Source organism: Microcaecilia unicolor, chromosome 3, assembly GCF_901765095.1.
Source record: "Microcaecilia unicolor chromosome 3, aMicUni1.1, whole genome shotgun sequence".
Taxonomy (NCBI): Eukaryota; Metazoa; Chordata; class Amphibia; order Gymnophiona; family Siphonopidae; genus Microcaecilia; species Microcaecilia unicolor.
This window is the reverse complement of record NC_044033.1, coordinates 361,394,564-361,410,927: the sequence shown is the minus strand read 5'-3', so window position 1 is coordinate 361,410,927 and position 16,364 is coordinate 361,394,564. Positions and strand designations below refer to the sequence as shown.

Below are 16,364 nucleotides of genomic sequence, written 5' to 3'. Positions count from 1 at the left end.
AAGGTTGGAAATATAGGCTGGAGCGTTTCCATGAATAATCTTATGAATCGGCGTGCATACCTTAAACACCGTACGTTCTTTAACTGGAAGCCAATGCAGCCTCTCTCTTAGGGGTTTGGCACTTTCGTATTTTGTTTTTCCAAATATTAGTCTAGTTGCAGTATTCTGAGTTGTCTGAAGTTTCTTGATGATATACTCTTTGCAACCAGCATAAAGCCTTTATGTGGGCCCCGTTTGTGTTTTTGCTTTAAGAGTATTAGTTTTCTGGGTCAATCACTGTTAATATTTCCTAACTTCTACCATGCCACTCACATGAGATGGAAGGCTCTTTTAGCCCTCAGGTCTCAGTGACACTGGAAGAGACCATTTTCTTTCAATTTCCATGTAAATGTATTGTGAAATTTTCTGATAAAACTTATGTTTTCCTGGACCCAGAATGAAATTAAGTTGAATCCTTTGGTCGGGGCTGAGTGCTAATATTTAGTGACACTTAACAGCACTGAACACAAAGCCCCCTATGTTAAGGGTGTCTGGGGGCGGAGTCAGCACTTAGCTGCTAAATTGCTGATATTCAACCTTTAAACGGCCAGGTTTACCACATAAAAGGACCTGCATAAGAATCTGTCCTATTTTAATGCAGTAACCATGGCCACTTAAGTGATGAATATCAACTTAAGCAGATATGGTACTCTGTTACTAAGTCGCATAGGTGCCTTCACGCACCCAACATGCGTCAGTTTGGAGTTACCACCCGGCTACCATGTGGCCCATGCGGTAATTTCATTTTTTATGCTGTCCGCTACACACACCAGAAAATATATTTTATTTTCTGGTGCACGGTGAAAATCATACGGTAACTCTGACTTGACGCACGTAGGCAATTACCAAATGGTTAACACGAGAGACCTTACCGCTAAGTACACATTAAATTTCATCTGCCATTTGGATGCCCAGTCTTCCAATTTCCTAATGTCTTCCTGCAATATTTCACAGTCCGCATGTGTTTTAACAACCTTGAATAGTTTTGTATCATCTGCAAATTTAATCACCTCACTCGTCATTCTGATTTCCATATTATTTATAAATATGTTAAATAGCACCAGTCCCAGTACAGATCCCTGCGGCACTCCACTATTCACCCTCCTCTGTTGAGAGAAATGAGCTTTTAACCCTACCCTCTGTTTTTTGTCCAATAACCAATTCCTAATCCAAACCAGAACCTTGCCTCCTATCCCATGACTCTTTAATTTTCTCAGGAGTCTCTCATGAGGAACTTTATTAAAAGCTTTCTGAAAATCTAGATACACTACATCAACCGTCTCACGTGTTTATTCATGCCTTCAAAGAAATGAAGCAAATAGGTGAGGCAAGACTTCCCTCGGCTGAACCCATGCTGACTCTGTCCCATTAAACCATGTTTGTCTACGTGTTGTATAATTTTATTCTTTATAATAGTTTCCACTATCAGGCTTATTTTCGAAAGTGATCGCTGGCGATCTTTCAAAAGTGGCGAAATCGGTATAATCGAAAGCGGCTTTTTTGACAGGATCGCCGCTTTCCCGTCGCCTCATCAGCGAAAGTTCAAGGGGGAGTGTCGACAGCGTAGAGAAGGTGGGACATGGGCGGGCATGGGCGTGGCTACCAGATGGCCGGCTTTCGCGGATAATGGAAAACAAAAAAGCGGCGTTAAGCAGTATTTCGCCGGGTTTACTTGGTCCTTTTATTTTCACGACCAAGCCTCAAAAAGGTTCCCCAACTCACCAGATGACCACCAGAGGAAATGGGGGATGACCTCCCCATACTCCCCCAGAGGTCACCAACCCCCTCCCACACTAAGAAAATAAAAATTAAAACCTTTTTTGCCAGCCTGTATGCCAGCCTCAAATGTCATACCCAGCTCCCTGACAGCAGTATGCAAGTCCCTGGAGCAGTTTTTAATGGGTGCAGACCCAGGTCCATCCCCCCCACACACCTGTTACACTTGTGGTGCTAAGTATTGAGCCCTCCAACTCCCCCCCCCCCCAAAAAAAAACCACTATACCCACATGTAGGTGCCCCCCTTCACCCATGAGGGCTATGGTAATGGTGTAGAGTTGTGGGGAGTGGGTTTGGGGGGGATTTGGGGGGCTCAGCACCCAAGGTAAGGGAGCTATGCACCTGGGAGGTATTTGTATATTTTTTAAGAATTGTTAGAAGTGCCCCCTAGGGTGCCCGGTTGGTGTCCTAGCATGTTATGGGGACCAGTGCACTACAAATGCTGGCTCCTCCCACGACCAAACGCCTTGGATTTCGCCGGGTTTGAGATGGCCGGCATTTTTTTTCCATTATTGCTGAAAAACAAAACCGGCCATCTCAAACCCGGCGAAATCCAAGGCATTTGGCTGGGCTAAACCGTATTATCGAAAAAAAGGTGGCTGGCCATCTTTTTCGATAATACGGTTCCGGCCAGCTGTTGCGCTGCCACCAAAATAGATCACCGGTGAAATATTTCGCCGGCAACGTTCGATTATGCCCCTCTATGTTGCCCAGCACTGAAATCAGGCATACTGGTCTATGTTCAATTATAACCAAGTATTGCAAACCATTTTGATATGGTCCTTTTGAAATGCAGGTATATCAAATGAAATAAATAAAGCCAGAGAGAAACCTAAGTTTGAATAGATTGGGTGCAGGAAAGAGAAACCTGGGGACAATGAGAGAAGATTTAAAAAAAAACTGGGGTGAAGAAAGAAATTAGAAAAGAGAAGACGCTTAATTAAAGAGGGGAAAAAGAAAAACACGAGAGTGGAAATAGAGAAGAGGACCATGAGACGTAGAAGGCAAACTGGAACTGAAGTTGAAAGAGGAAATAAAAGAAAATGGAGGAGGGAGTTACAGGAACAAGGGGAATCGGAAAGCAGGACTTGTGAACAAAGAAGACAGATACATAGAGGAGAGGGAAAAAGAAGGCTGTTCTGTTCTAGAGATAATGGAAGGTATGGGCATGAGCGGAAGGAGGAAAGCAGACAGATTGGTGGGCTAAAGAGAAGGGGGAGCATCCATGCTTTTTTTCACACTTCAATCCTGGATGACATCATGGTGTGAGCATTTGCAGTGTGCCTCCTCTACCCGTCCAGAGGTTGGTGATGTCAGAGGCAAGCCTGCTTAGCAAGAAATTGTTTTTGAGGAGGGTCACGCATAATGTAATGATGCTGATAACGCAGGACATCATTCCAAGTCAGTGGCAGCCTAAGAACTTGCAGATAGAGGTTTATTTAATTTTTGCAAAATATGCAAGGCACCAGATGTATGTTTTACATGATAGAATGTTATTTTTATTTGACAATGCAAGCAAATAAGTTTTTTTTTTCCCCACCAGAAATGTTCCTAAGTCACAAATCTTGGCTAATCATGTCCAAACTAAGAACACAGTAACACAGTAGTTGTAAATTAATAAAGACCACAGGACCATGAATGCCAATTCTCTGGTGATGGGACTTGGACTTCTGCACCTATAAAATACCTGAAATTAGCAGTGAAATCTCCAAAATCCACAGCCTCCCAGTAAAGATTTTGCATCAGTGCCAAAACAAGTGTATTACCACTACTCCAGCTGAAAGCAGCTCTGGTTTTATGAAGAAATATGCTGACAAAACAACCAGGCAGCACTTAGTTATAAGTACCTTTTAAGAATCAAAGAATTTATGATCACTCACTGGGGCAATTGAGGCTCTGCCAATTACATAAGGGGTTGACTGATCATCCTAGTGGCATCACTGCAACATTGCGCATAGGTGGACCTAGCTGTCAGTAATAGCAAGGTGTGTCTGACTTTCACTTCAGCCTTTCTCCTTGTCCGATGTTAGTAGGTGATACAAGGAACACTTGGCAGCTGGCAATACTGACTTCACATGAAGTGCTGGAGCGGTGTGAAACAGAAACATGGCCTTCGTTGGCTGTTTGTTCTTTCCTTGCTTTGTGGTCATTCTCGGTGCTGTACAACCCTGCCGTACTCCTGACGAATTCGTAGCCATCAGTTCTCCTGGAGATATTGTTATAGGAGGCTTGTTTGCCATTCACGGAAGAACGGTGCGCTCAGGTCCAGGAAATCCCCAGAGACCAGAAATCCCATACTGTGCTGGGTGAGTAATATGAAAAGTTAACACTGCAGTTCATTACTTTCTTATGCATTATTCTTTGTTATGTATCCTATACTGTTTATTGTAAGCCACATTGAACTCAAACTTGTTTGGCATAATGTGGGATATAAATGTCACAAATAAATAAAAATAAAATTATGATGAGAAATAACAGTTTCTATCATTAGGAGCTGGTGATTGATACATTTTATAACTGCCTTTACGGTACTATGTAAGCCACATTGAGCCTGCAAATAGGTGGGAAAATGTGGGATACAAATGTAACAAATAAATAAATAAAATAAACTGAAACCAGCAATTTTGTTGGTATTCTGTGGGTGGAATTAGCACTTCTCTGGTGAAATGCTGATATTCAGCGGTTAACTGGGAAAATGGAACCACATAAAACAGTCCTATTTTTATCCAGTTTAACATATTTGGTTAAGTGCTGAATATTGTGCTTGACTGTATAAGTGTTATCCAGCTATGCATAACTGGTTAATTTAATACCTGTGCCCAGACATGGCCCAGCATTGAATATCCAGGGCAGTGACCAAAAAAATGCTGGCCGCCGCCGGCTGAATATTGACCCTGGAGTGGATAAGTAGCCTAATGGCTAGACCAGCAGGCTGAGAACCAGGGAACCAAGTCCCACTTCCATTTCTTGCGATCTTGGGCAAGTCACTTAACCCTCCATTGCTTAATAAGATACATGCAAACCAATTCTCGGGGGGTCATTTATTAAGGCACACTGCAATTTTTAGCGTGCACTAAAAATAGGCACATGCTAAACACTAGGGACGCCAATGTATTCCTATGGGCATCTTTAGCGTTTAGCGTGTGCCTATTTTTAACGCATTCTAAAAACACCAGCACGCCTAAGTAACAGACCCCTTATGTGTGCACATGCATTTTTGTGCACCTTGCAAGTATAAGTTGTGCCTTAATAGGCGCTTTCAAACACAAGTGCGCTAAGAGCTATTTTATAAGGGGTCACATAATTAGTATAAGGCATAAAAGCAAGGGGGCATACACATGGGTGGAACATGGTTGGACATGGGCGTGTCCTCATAAGTTTATTTATTTGTTTCTTTTAAACACTTCTAACCCACCTATATACTAAGTGGTTTCCATAAAAAAATACATATTAAAATACAAAATAAAAATAATAGAAAGAAATCTTCATTGACACATATGACATAAAATACTGCCATCACAAACTCTCCAACCCTACATTGGCCGTCAGAAAAAAAGATTGTACAAAAAGCTGTGTTTTTAACATTTTCTTAAATTGCTGAATACTAGTACTTATGTGCAACTGGCCAGGCAAAGTCTTCCACATAAGCATTCCTGCAACTAAAAAGGCTGACACTCGAGTAGTAGCAAATGCAAATCCAACCATTCAGTGACATCGGATCTTAAAGACCTTCCAGACCAGGACAGAGTGAAAACCTTACCAAAATACCATGGCATTTTATCACGAACCACTTGGTAGAGTCAAAACTTTACAATGTATGGCGCACGTGGGCACACCAACTTACAGCATCCATAGATCTGGCAAAGGGGGCACAGCCAAATCTTGATGCCTCATTGATGATTTCTGCTAGGATTCTATAATGGAATCTTGGTGCCCAGATGCAGCTCTAGATTTGGCATCGAGGTATCTTAATGTGAGGAACCAAGTTACAGAATTGCCCACTTAGATTACAAGCTTTGTGGACACAGGTAAAATACCTGCTATATCTGAAAAAAAAAAAGGAGTGAGCTGAATCCAAAATCCCATTCGAGTGAAAAGAAAACCAGAGAATGGACTACCATGGGGCTTATTTTCAAAAGAGAAAAATGTCCAAAAAGTGGCACAAATCTGCATTTGGATGTTAATCTCACAAAAACATCCAAATTGGTATTTTCAAAACCAATTTTTAGATGTTTTTCTATGAGGTCTGTCAGAAGTGTGTTCAAATCACAAGGGGGCATCTTAGGGGCGTGTTTTTCCGCCATAATGGAACTAAACAAAACATCCAGGGCTATAAATTTGATGTTTTGGTCTAGACCAGTTTTTAATAAAGAATAAGCCACAAAAAAGTGCCTTAAGGGACCCTTTTATTAAGCTATGTGGGCATGTGAAATTGGTACACGCTGAGCCATTTTTTTTAATGCGGCTGAGAAAAAGGCTTTTTTTTAATGGGGCAGTAAATGGCCATGCACTAAAATGAAAAGTAGTGTGCGATTTACTGCCTGAGTTCTTAATACCACCTATTTACTTGCCAGTAAGGACTCACGTGCTACTCGTGCGGTAATCAGGCAGCAAGCAGCAATGTGGCCCCACTGATGATTACCACCGGGCAGCACACACCAACTTCAAAACTACTGCAAGGTGCCCATGCTACCCCTGCGGAAGGGCCAATTTGGTGAGTGCTACCCGCACATTAACCCTACTGGAGCTTAGAAAAAGGGCCCCTAAATAACCAGACGACCACTGCAGGAATAAAGCAAAGATACCCTCCTATTCCTTCTGATCCCCACCCACCCCACAAAGATGTAAATGAAACATTACATACCAGCCTGTATGGAAGCTTCAGATATTATGGCTAGTCCTATTAGAGCAGCAAGCAGGTCCCTGGAATAGTGGTTGATGCAATGCACTGTACAGCAGGTGACCCAGACTCATAATCTACTCTTAACTATTACACTTGTGGTGGAAAGTGTCAGCCCCCCAAAACCTACTGTACCGACATATAGGTGACACCTGCAGCCATAAGGGCTATTCTAGTGGTGTATAGTTGGGTACAGTATGTTTTTTGTGGGTTTTGAAGGGCTCACCTTACAATATAAGGGGGTAATGGTGAGATGTGAACCTAGGACCTTTTATGAGAGGTCCCCCTAGTGTGCCCCACTGGTCTGCTGGAATGCCTGTGTGTCCAGTCTACTAGGAAAACTGGCTCCTCCTACATCTCAATGGCTTCATTTTGTACGTTTTTCACTTGGACTTTTTTTTTTAATGGTCCAAAAAGATAGATGTATTAAGCACAACAACATCTAGAAAATGGTCATTTTCAAAGAAAAAAAGGATATATGGTTTTCTGGTTTGAAAATGGTCATTTTTCACTACTTGATTTTTGGATGTTTGCTGCAAAACACCCAAAGTCAAATTTAGACATCATGTCAAAAATGTCCCTCCATACAGCCCATTCTCCAGCTTTCTTCTAATTATTATTTAACTTAACTCTATGTTCAAATAACGACCACAAATGAATTGTGCTTGTTGCTGTTATATTGCTATTATACCTTTGCTAGCAGAGTACCATTGAAATTAAGTAAGTAAAAGAACAGAGTATATTTTATGGGTAACCAGACATCTTCAAATGGTGGCACAAATAATTGTCTCTTCTCCCTGTTTTTTCACCACTCTTCTCTCCTCTCAGCTTGACTTTTCTCCTAATTTTCATTCTTTCAATCTAATGTGTTGGAAAATACCTTGCTATGCCATAGTGCAATTGACTGTATATCAGAGGCTTTCAACCCAGTCCTTGGGACACATCTAGTCGGTCAGGTTTTCAGGATATATTCAATGAATATGTATGAGATATTTGCATAGAATGGAGATATGCTACAGCTTACATATTTATTGTGGATATCCTGAAAATCTGATTGGCTAGGTTTGTCCTGAGAACTGGGTTGAGAACCCCTACAGTATTACGGTAAAAAGAACAGTATGGGCTGTTAATCCTAAACAGGTAATCTAATACTCCAGAGAACTGAAAAACAGCCACACACAATCCAAAGGGTTGTGTGGAATGAATGTAAAGAAATGAGGAAAGTGGGAAATACCCTCAGAAACCAAGGCTTCTGCCAAGGTCTAATCAACAAGACACTATTATCTAGAAAAGACTTTGTGCCCGTGATCAAGTTTCTTTCATGGGGTAAGTATTCCCTACTCCACTCATTCAAAAATGCCCATATAGGAGCACAAAGGTTTTATACAAAAAAGCCCATAATAGAGCACAAATATTAAAGATAACTGAGTTACAAAAACTGTTCAAGCTACAGCATGGCATGCATCAACTTAGCTTAATAAATGCTGGCTTGACAACCCCACAATTCAACTGTTGTTTTTCAACGGGGCCCGATTCGTTTCACCCATAACAGGGCTTCATCAGGAACCACTCAGTTGGATCATACTGACAGGGGTATCGGTCTCAAGCTGACTAAACTTCTCTTACAACCGACAGTTGTCAAGCCAGCATTTATTGAGCTAAGTTGATGCATGCCATGCTGTAGCTTGAACAGTTTTTGTTACTCAGTTATCTTTAATATTTGTGCTCTATTATGGGCTTTTTTGTATAAAAAATTTGTGCTCTATTATGGGCAATTTTGTATGATGCTCCTATATGGGCATTTTTGAATGAGTGGAGTAGGGAATACTTACCCCATGAAAGAAACTTGATCACGGGTACAAAGTATTTTATAGTGTCTTGTTGATTAGACCTTGGCAGAAGCCTTGGTTTCTGAGGGTATTTCCCTCTTTCCTCATTTCTTTACATTCATTCCACACAACCCTTTGGATTGTGTTTGGCTGTTTTTCAGTTCTCTGGAGTATTAGAACCCCTACAGTATATCAAGCTAATGTAAATCCTGAAACACTGCTAAGTTAGTCAGGGGTTGAAAGGGAACTCTGTTTTTCTAGCTTTTCTAGTATGTTTCACTGAGTTATAGGCTGAATATTAGCGTTTGTTTAGCAACATGTTTTGACTTAAGACAAAAGAATTATGGGATGAACTTACCTTGTGTTACCCAAAACAAAGGCAGGTGTTGATGTTAACCCCTTAAAGGCAGCAGGATTTCAGCTCTCTGTCCATGCACTTTTCAAGTGAAAACTGTGAATCCACGTGCTAGAATTTAATAAAGTCAAATAATTTGCTTATGTCATCTTGCTGTGAACTACCAAATTTTGGAATATGTATCTGCTTTCATTCAGGTGTATGTCTCTTCAGATCAATAAAATTCAATATATTTTGTGGTTTGCTTTCTTTTATTTAACAGATTTGAAATACAAGGGTTTCTTCAGTCCATGTGTATGATCTTTGCTATTGAATCAATAAACAATTCTACACTGTTACCTGGAATTAAATTAGGTTATGAAATATACGACACATGTGCAGAGGTCACAGTGGCTTTGGCCGCAGCTATGCGATTTCTCTCCAAATTCAACACTTCTGAGAATTTTGTGGAATTCCAGTGTAACTACACAAACTACATTCCACGAGTGAAGGCTGTGGTGGGAGGCAGTTACTCGGAAGAGACCATGGCAATTTCCAGGTTGCTGAATTTAGACCTCATACCACTGGTAAGATTTTAGTATATCAGCAGGGATTGCCTCGTTTGAAGGTGATGTAATTAATTATGTACTTAAGTGATATAATTGTTCATTTAAAAATATATGGGCATGCATATGCTAAACCTGTTTTCAAGTGGTAGGTGTAACCATGAATCAGGGAGCAAGCCACACACACAGCAAATAAGCACAGTCATGCTGAGAACATCTTGAACTCATATCCATTTTTTTTGTTACATTTGTACCCCACGCTTTCCCACTCATGGCAGGCTCAATGCGGCTTACATGGGGCAATGGAGGGTTAGGTGACTTGCCCAGAGTTACAAGGAGCTGCCTGTGCCTGAAGTGGGAATTGAGCTCAGTTCCTCAGGACCAAAGTCCACCACCCTAACCACTAGGCCACTCCTCCACTCCTTTTGGAAATTATCTGAATATATATCATACCCTATCAGGGAAATCTGCAGACAGCCTTGACCGTCAAACCCATTTGCAAAATGAAATCCAATACAGTGTTTTCCTCTGAAAACCATGCTAGCCACAGGAACGGTGGCTTGAAAAATTATTAAAACCCTGCACCTGCTCTCCCTGAACACTCAAGGGGTCTGTGTGCCCACCGTTCTAGTGTTTTAGCCTTTGTGGGAAAATTATCAAGGTGAGATAACAGGAGAGATTTTACCACACCTTGATATACCAGGTGACTCACAAACCTGCAGTACTGGATAGGGGGCATAGGGCCCCTCCCCCACCCAGCTGAAGCTCCCTCCTGCAACCCCCTGCACCCATCAAAATGCCCCCTCTAGCAGCCAATTTCCACCCTGACCCCAAGGCTCTCCCATACATATCTTATACAAAAATCCCTAGTGTCTACTAGTTAGGCAAGAGTGATGCCCAGTCGCTCCTACCCTCATCAGCGCCAACATCTAAAATGGTGCAGGCAACCCCTAGTAGTAGTCTGTTGGTACTACTGCTAGGGGTCATCTTTCCAATTTTATCATCTCCCAAGCCCTCATCTACTTTTCTTTGACTCTTATTTCCTCACCAGTCCTAGTTCTTCCCTTGTAACTCAACCTTTCGTGACATCTAGGTCATTTCCTCTTTCTGATACCCCCTGCCCAGCTTCCTATTTCTCCTCAATTTATCTCCATTTCTATATTCTCCCTATCTTTTCATAGTCCCGTCTGTTTACACTGCTTCCTATGCCCCCTTCCCCCCTGATCCTCACAACATCTCTCCACCTGATTCTCCATCCCTTCTCCCTTTGTTCCTCTCTCCCACTCACTAAAGACTCACCCCTCCCCCAGCATCAGCAGTCTTCTCCTATCCCTCAGATCTGCCAGTCAGTCCCCTTCTCCCATCTCCCACCCTATCATCTATTACCATTAGCCTAGGAGAAACCTAGCGGTTAGAGCGGCGGACTTTGATCCTGGGGAACTGGGTTTGATTCCCACTGCAGCTCCTTGTGACTGTGGGCAAGTCACTTAACCTACCATTGCCCCAGGTACAAAATAAGTACCTGTATATATGTAAACCACTTTGAATGTAGTTGCAAAATACCACAGAAAGGGGGTATATCAAGTACCATTTCCCTTTCCCCTCATTCCTTGTGTGTCTCTCTCTCCTTCCCCTCTCCAATCCAGCAATTGTCCTCAATGTCTCTATTCATTCCTGATCTATCCTCCCTGCTCCCATCCATCCTCCCCTCCCCAAAATGGTCTGGCATCTTTCTTCTCCTCCCTTGCCCAACATGATTCAGCATCTTTGCCTCCTCTCTCATTTCTTCTCCTCCAGCATCTCTCCCTCATCTCCTCTTATCAAGCATCTCCCCTCTTTCATCCCCCCCTAAATGGTCCAACAAACATCTTTCCTCTCCTCACCTCTATGTGGTCCTGCATCTCCTTTTAGTGAGATCCCTTTGTGGCCTGTAAAGGTTGATTAATGCAGAAACTTAAAGGATCCCCTCGAGCACATTTAAAATCTTTTATTTAAATTAATATGTGAAACAAACCAAATTCTGGAAAAGGGGATTGGGAACTGATATGCCACCTTTCTGTGGTTTTTGCAACTACATTCAAAGTGATTTACATACTATATAGAGGTACTTATTTGTTCCTAGGGCAAGTAACTTGCCCAGAGTCACAAGGAGCTGCAGTGGGAATTGAATCCAGTTCCCCAGGATCAAAGTCCACTGAACTAACCACAAGGCTACTCCAAGCATTCAAATGAACCAAAAATGAAGCAGTAACTTTAGCCATGTGCATGCCCTATCAGGTGACTCTAAAATCAATAGCAGTAGCCTTGAAGCTTCAATCCAAAGAAAGTATAAAACAGCATTTATTTGTTTGTTGTTTAGTTTTTTTATCTTTTATAACTTAAGTATGAGAGAACCACCAGATATGTGCAATTTACTTAACATGAGTAAAATACAGTGCAATCCGTTTAAGTGCAAGGGTCTGGGACCAAAGAAATACATGCAGTTAACCGGAGCGTGCACTTAACCATTGTGACACAAAGAAGCTTGACATCTGATAAACGTACAGTATACAGTTTCCGTTAACTGACGTTATACAGTCTTCGTTAACTGACGTTAGGCTTACTTGAAGTAATCGGTCATAGTCCTCTGTACACTCTTGTGTCTGAGTTCCATAGGCTACGTCTGCCAGACGGTAAAAACTGTCATAGCACTGACATCCAGTGGCCTCCAGATAGGCCCGCACGGTGTTCAGACTCTCCAGCGCTCTTGCAAAAGTGACAGGAGATTGTTGAATTTCGTCAGCATGTGCCTCGCTGCTCATTTCATCATCTGTTTCATCATCAGCCGTTGACTGCGTGTAGGCACATATCTGGACATCAGTGCTGTCATCAGCTGTTTGTAGATCGTAATCAACAACTACGTAGTGATGAAACTCCTCTTCAGTAACACAGGCTGGGATGTCAATAGCCTGTTCATCTGACGCATTTGCAACAGCTGCATCTGTTTCATCCCTCTCCACATCCCTAACAAAGCTTGCCCGCTTGTAGCAGTTCACAATGGTTACCTGGCTTCTTTCTGCATATGTAGGGAATCCAACAGTGATAGATTAAGAGCCAGTTCAACAGCACGTTTATCCTTGCCAGTTTGGTCATCCATAATGCTCATCAGACGACATAGCACAAGAGCCCAATAATGTTGTTTGAAATTGGCTATTATGCCCTGATCCATAGGTTGGATCAGAGAGGTAGTGTTTGGTGGCAGGAAGACCATCTTGACGTTAGACAGCCTGACATCATCACTGTGTGCAGCACAATTATCACAAAGCAACAAAATCTGACGTTTTTGTGCCCACATTCTAGTGTCTAACTTCTTTAGCCACTGCTTCCAAATCTCCCCAGTCATCCCTGAATTTGTGTTAGCCTCGTATGACACAGGAAGTCGCTTAACATTCTTGAAGCAATGGGGCTGTTTGCTCTTTCCAATGACGAGGGGTTCCAACTTCTCACTCCCATCCATATTGCAGCAAAGGAGGATCGTCAGTCGATCCTTCAATGTTTTACCTCCTGTAGTTTCAGCTTGTTTGAATGCAAGTGTTCCATCAGGAATCGCTCGCCAGTAGAGACCATTTTCGTCAGCATTGAAAATGTCACGAGGTGCAAACTCATTCAAGATGGTAGGAAGAACTGAAACAACCCAATTTTCAGCATCTTGTCATGCTGTTTCTTGAATTTTATGTTGTTCCTCTCCTTCCATCTGTCCAACCATCCAACAGTGGCTTTGAATTCAGTTAGTCCAAGACTTTCAGCTAGCTGATTAGCTTTCTCCACAAGCAGTGGACCACTGACAGGAAACTGTCTGCTTCTGACTTGAGAAAACCACCGAAGAAGAGCATCTTCTACCTCCTCAGCTTTTCCCGCCCATTTTCGTTTCCGGTGTGGATTTGTATTGTTTTGCCAGTCTTCCAGAAGCTGGTCTTTCTGCTTCAAGATACGTGAAATTTGACTGGGATTGACACCATATTCTTTAGCAATAGATGCTTGACTTTGTTTGTTTTCTAATTTTTTAAGAACTTCTATTCATTCAGCCAGTGTTAAAGTCTTACAGTTATGCAACGATGACTACGACCTCAGTGTACACTCTAGCAACGTTCTTTCACTTATTCTGCCTGTGGCAGTTAAAGGAGCGCTAAATTTGAAATCTTGTTGGTTGTCACGCGCCAATCGGCTTCCATATTCCGTGCGTGCGCTTATGCGGAGTCTTTCCTGTAGAGGAGCGGTATTAAACCATGCATATAAGCGAATCTTGCACTTATCAGTGGTGCGCTAAACCGAAGTTTGTCCCCATAGAAATGTATGGCGCCAAAAACGAGACCGAAGTACGGCATGCAGTTAAACAGATCATGCATTTATCTGACGTGCACTTAAATGGAGTGCACTGTATATACCCAAACAGGTAAAACAATACCCAACATGCTTTGCAGCTTTCTCCACATATTCAGGGATTAAAATGCTAGAAATCTATAGCAAGGTTTAAGAATAAAAGATAAAGACAAAAAAAAATTTATTTGACCATTTTAGTACATTTCATAAAGGAAATTCAAATTGTATTCGATGTATGTGCATTGATTATGCCAATTTAAAAAGAAAATTTTACCCTGCAAACTACTACAAAAAAACACCTATTGATGTTTAAATTGGATTTAGAGTAAACTTATGATCTAAATTGTATTCTTGACTTTAAATCTCTTTCCTAACAAATTGACAGGAAATATGGTATCTCAGATTGGCAATTACTAATCTCTTTGGTAAACCTTTCTTGTGTGTAATTCCCTTAAACTGAATTTAAGATATTTTGAAAACAAGTGGGTACATTTTCTGATTAAACATAGAAACAGAAACAGAAAATGATTGGAGATAGAGACCACCCATAGTAACTATTGAGCTCACAATTCCTTCCTCTCCCTCAGGCAGGGGCGTAGCCAGACATCCAATTTTGGGTGGGCCTGGGCCCAAGATGGGTGGGCAGAAGAACCTCGCCCCGTCCCACAGGTGATTTGGTCTCTCCTCTCGCCTGCATGCCATATGGTCTCTCAAACATCCCCCCTCTCCCACATACCTTTTAAATAGCAGATTTTCACCAGCAGCGAGCAGCAACTAATACACACTGTTCATGTTGGCCCCACACCCTTCCGTCTGATGCAGCTTCCTGTTTCCGCCTAGGCAGAAATACATCAGAGGGAAGGCTGTGGGGCCGGTGCGAGCAGTATGTATGTCACTGCAGGCGAAGATCTGCTACTTACAAGGTATGCAGGAGGGACACTTGTTGGGAGTTTTCGGCTGATGGGGCTTGGGAATCCCTGCCAGCCACATCATAGGTATGCTACTACTGGGTGGGCCTGAACCCAAAGTGGGTGGGCCTGGGCCCACCCAAGCCCACCCTTGGCTACACCACTGCCCTCAGGGATCATCTGTGATTGTCTCATGCTTTCTGGAATTTAGAATCAGTCTGTTTCTACCACCTTTACTGGGATGCTGTTCTATGCATCCACTACCCCTTCTGTAAAGAAGTGTTTCTTTAGATTACCCCTAAGTCTATCCTCTTTCCCCTTCACCCATTTCTATTTCAATTAAAAAAGGTCTCCCGTGGTCATTCAAATGTCTCTATCAAATCTTCCCTCTCCCACCTTTCCTCTAAAGTATACATAGAGGGGCATTTTCGAACGGGGACGACCATCTCTAAGGGCACCCAACTATAAGGACGGTGCCGTGAAGGGGCGGGGCAACGCATATTATCGAAACAAGATGGACGTCCATCTTTCGTTTCGATAATACAGTCGGGGACGCCCAAATCTTCACATTTAGGTCGACCTTAGAGATGGTCGTCCTCGGTTTTCGGCTATAATGGAAACCAAAGACGTCTATCTCAAAAACGTCCAAATCCAAGTCCTTTTGTCGTGGGAGGAGCCAGCATTTGTAGTGCACTGGTCCTCTTCACATGCCAGGACACCAACCGGACACCCTAGGGGGCACTACAGTGGACTTCAGAAATTGCTCCCAGGTGCATAGCTCCCTTACCTTGGGTGCTGAGCCCCCCAAACCCCCCTCTAGGTCCGCCTGCCTGAAGTACACTGCACCTACTACAACTGCTCCAGGGACCTGTATACTGCTGCGATGGACCTGAGTATGGCATTTGAGGCTGGCATAGAGGCTGGCAAAAAAGTATTTTAAAACTTTTTTATGGTGGGAGGGGGTTAGTGACCACTGGGGGAGTAAGGGGAGGTCATCCCCGATTCCCTCCGGTGGTCATCTGGTCAGTTCAGTCACATTTTTGAGGCTTGGTCGTGAAACAAAATGGACCAAGTCGGCCAAGTGCTTGTCAGGGACACCCTTCTTTTTTCTATTATCGGCCGAGGACGACCATCTCCTAATCACGCCCCAGTCCCGCCTTCCCTACCCTGTCGACCCGCCCCTGTGAACTTTGGTCGTCGCCACGATGGAAAGCAGTCGAGGGTGTCAAAAAAATCGACTTTCGATTATGCCGATATAGATGACCTTGCGAGAAGGACACCCATCTCCCGATTTGTGTCAAAAGATGGGCATCCTCTTTCGATAATAAGCGTGATACTGAGATCTTTCAGGCCGATATACAAAGTGATTTAAGTGGGTAGGAAAGGCTCCTGCCCGTTTAAATTGCTTACTTCTGCCTAACCCCCTGATATAAGAATGACCATATCTCAAACAATTAATTATTACTTGAACTGGTTATTATTCTATTTACCATTAACTTTCTCTTTGCTTCATGTACAATTTCTCATTCATAATGTATTTTCTAAATGTTAATATCCATAGTTATCCAAAACATGTTTATGATACTGCATTGTAAAACTGGATTCTTACAACAATTTACCTTCTTACGCATTATTCTTTCTTATGTATCTTAT

General features: G+C 42.5%; 1 protein-coding gene across 1 annotated transcript in view; it reads left to right on the top strand.

Moving 5' to 3' along the window:
• The first annotated feature begins 3,509 nt into the window (after window positions 1-3,509).
• Window positions 3,510-16,364, top strand: part of GPRC6A (G protein-coupled receptor class C group 6 member A) — a 78,976-nt gene continuing 66,121 nt past the window's right edge. The window contains exons 1-2 of the mRNA XM_030195523.1: window positions 3,510-4,121; window positions 9,162-9,465. Of these exons, the coding sequence (XP_030051383.1) occupies window positions 3,922-4,121; window positions 9,162-9,465 (504 nt within the window). The 5' untranslated portion in view covers window positions 3,510-3,921. The remainder of the gene's footprint in view (window positions 4,122-9,161; window positions 9,466-16,364) is intronic.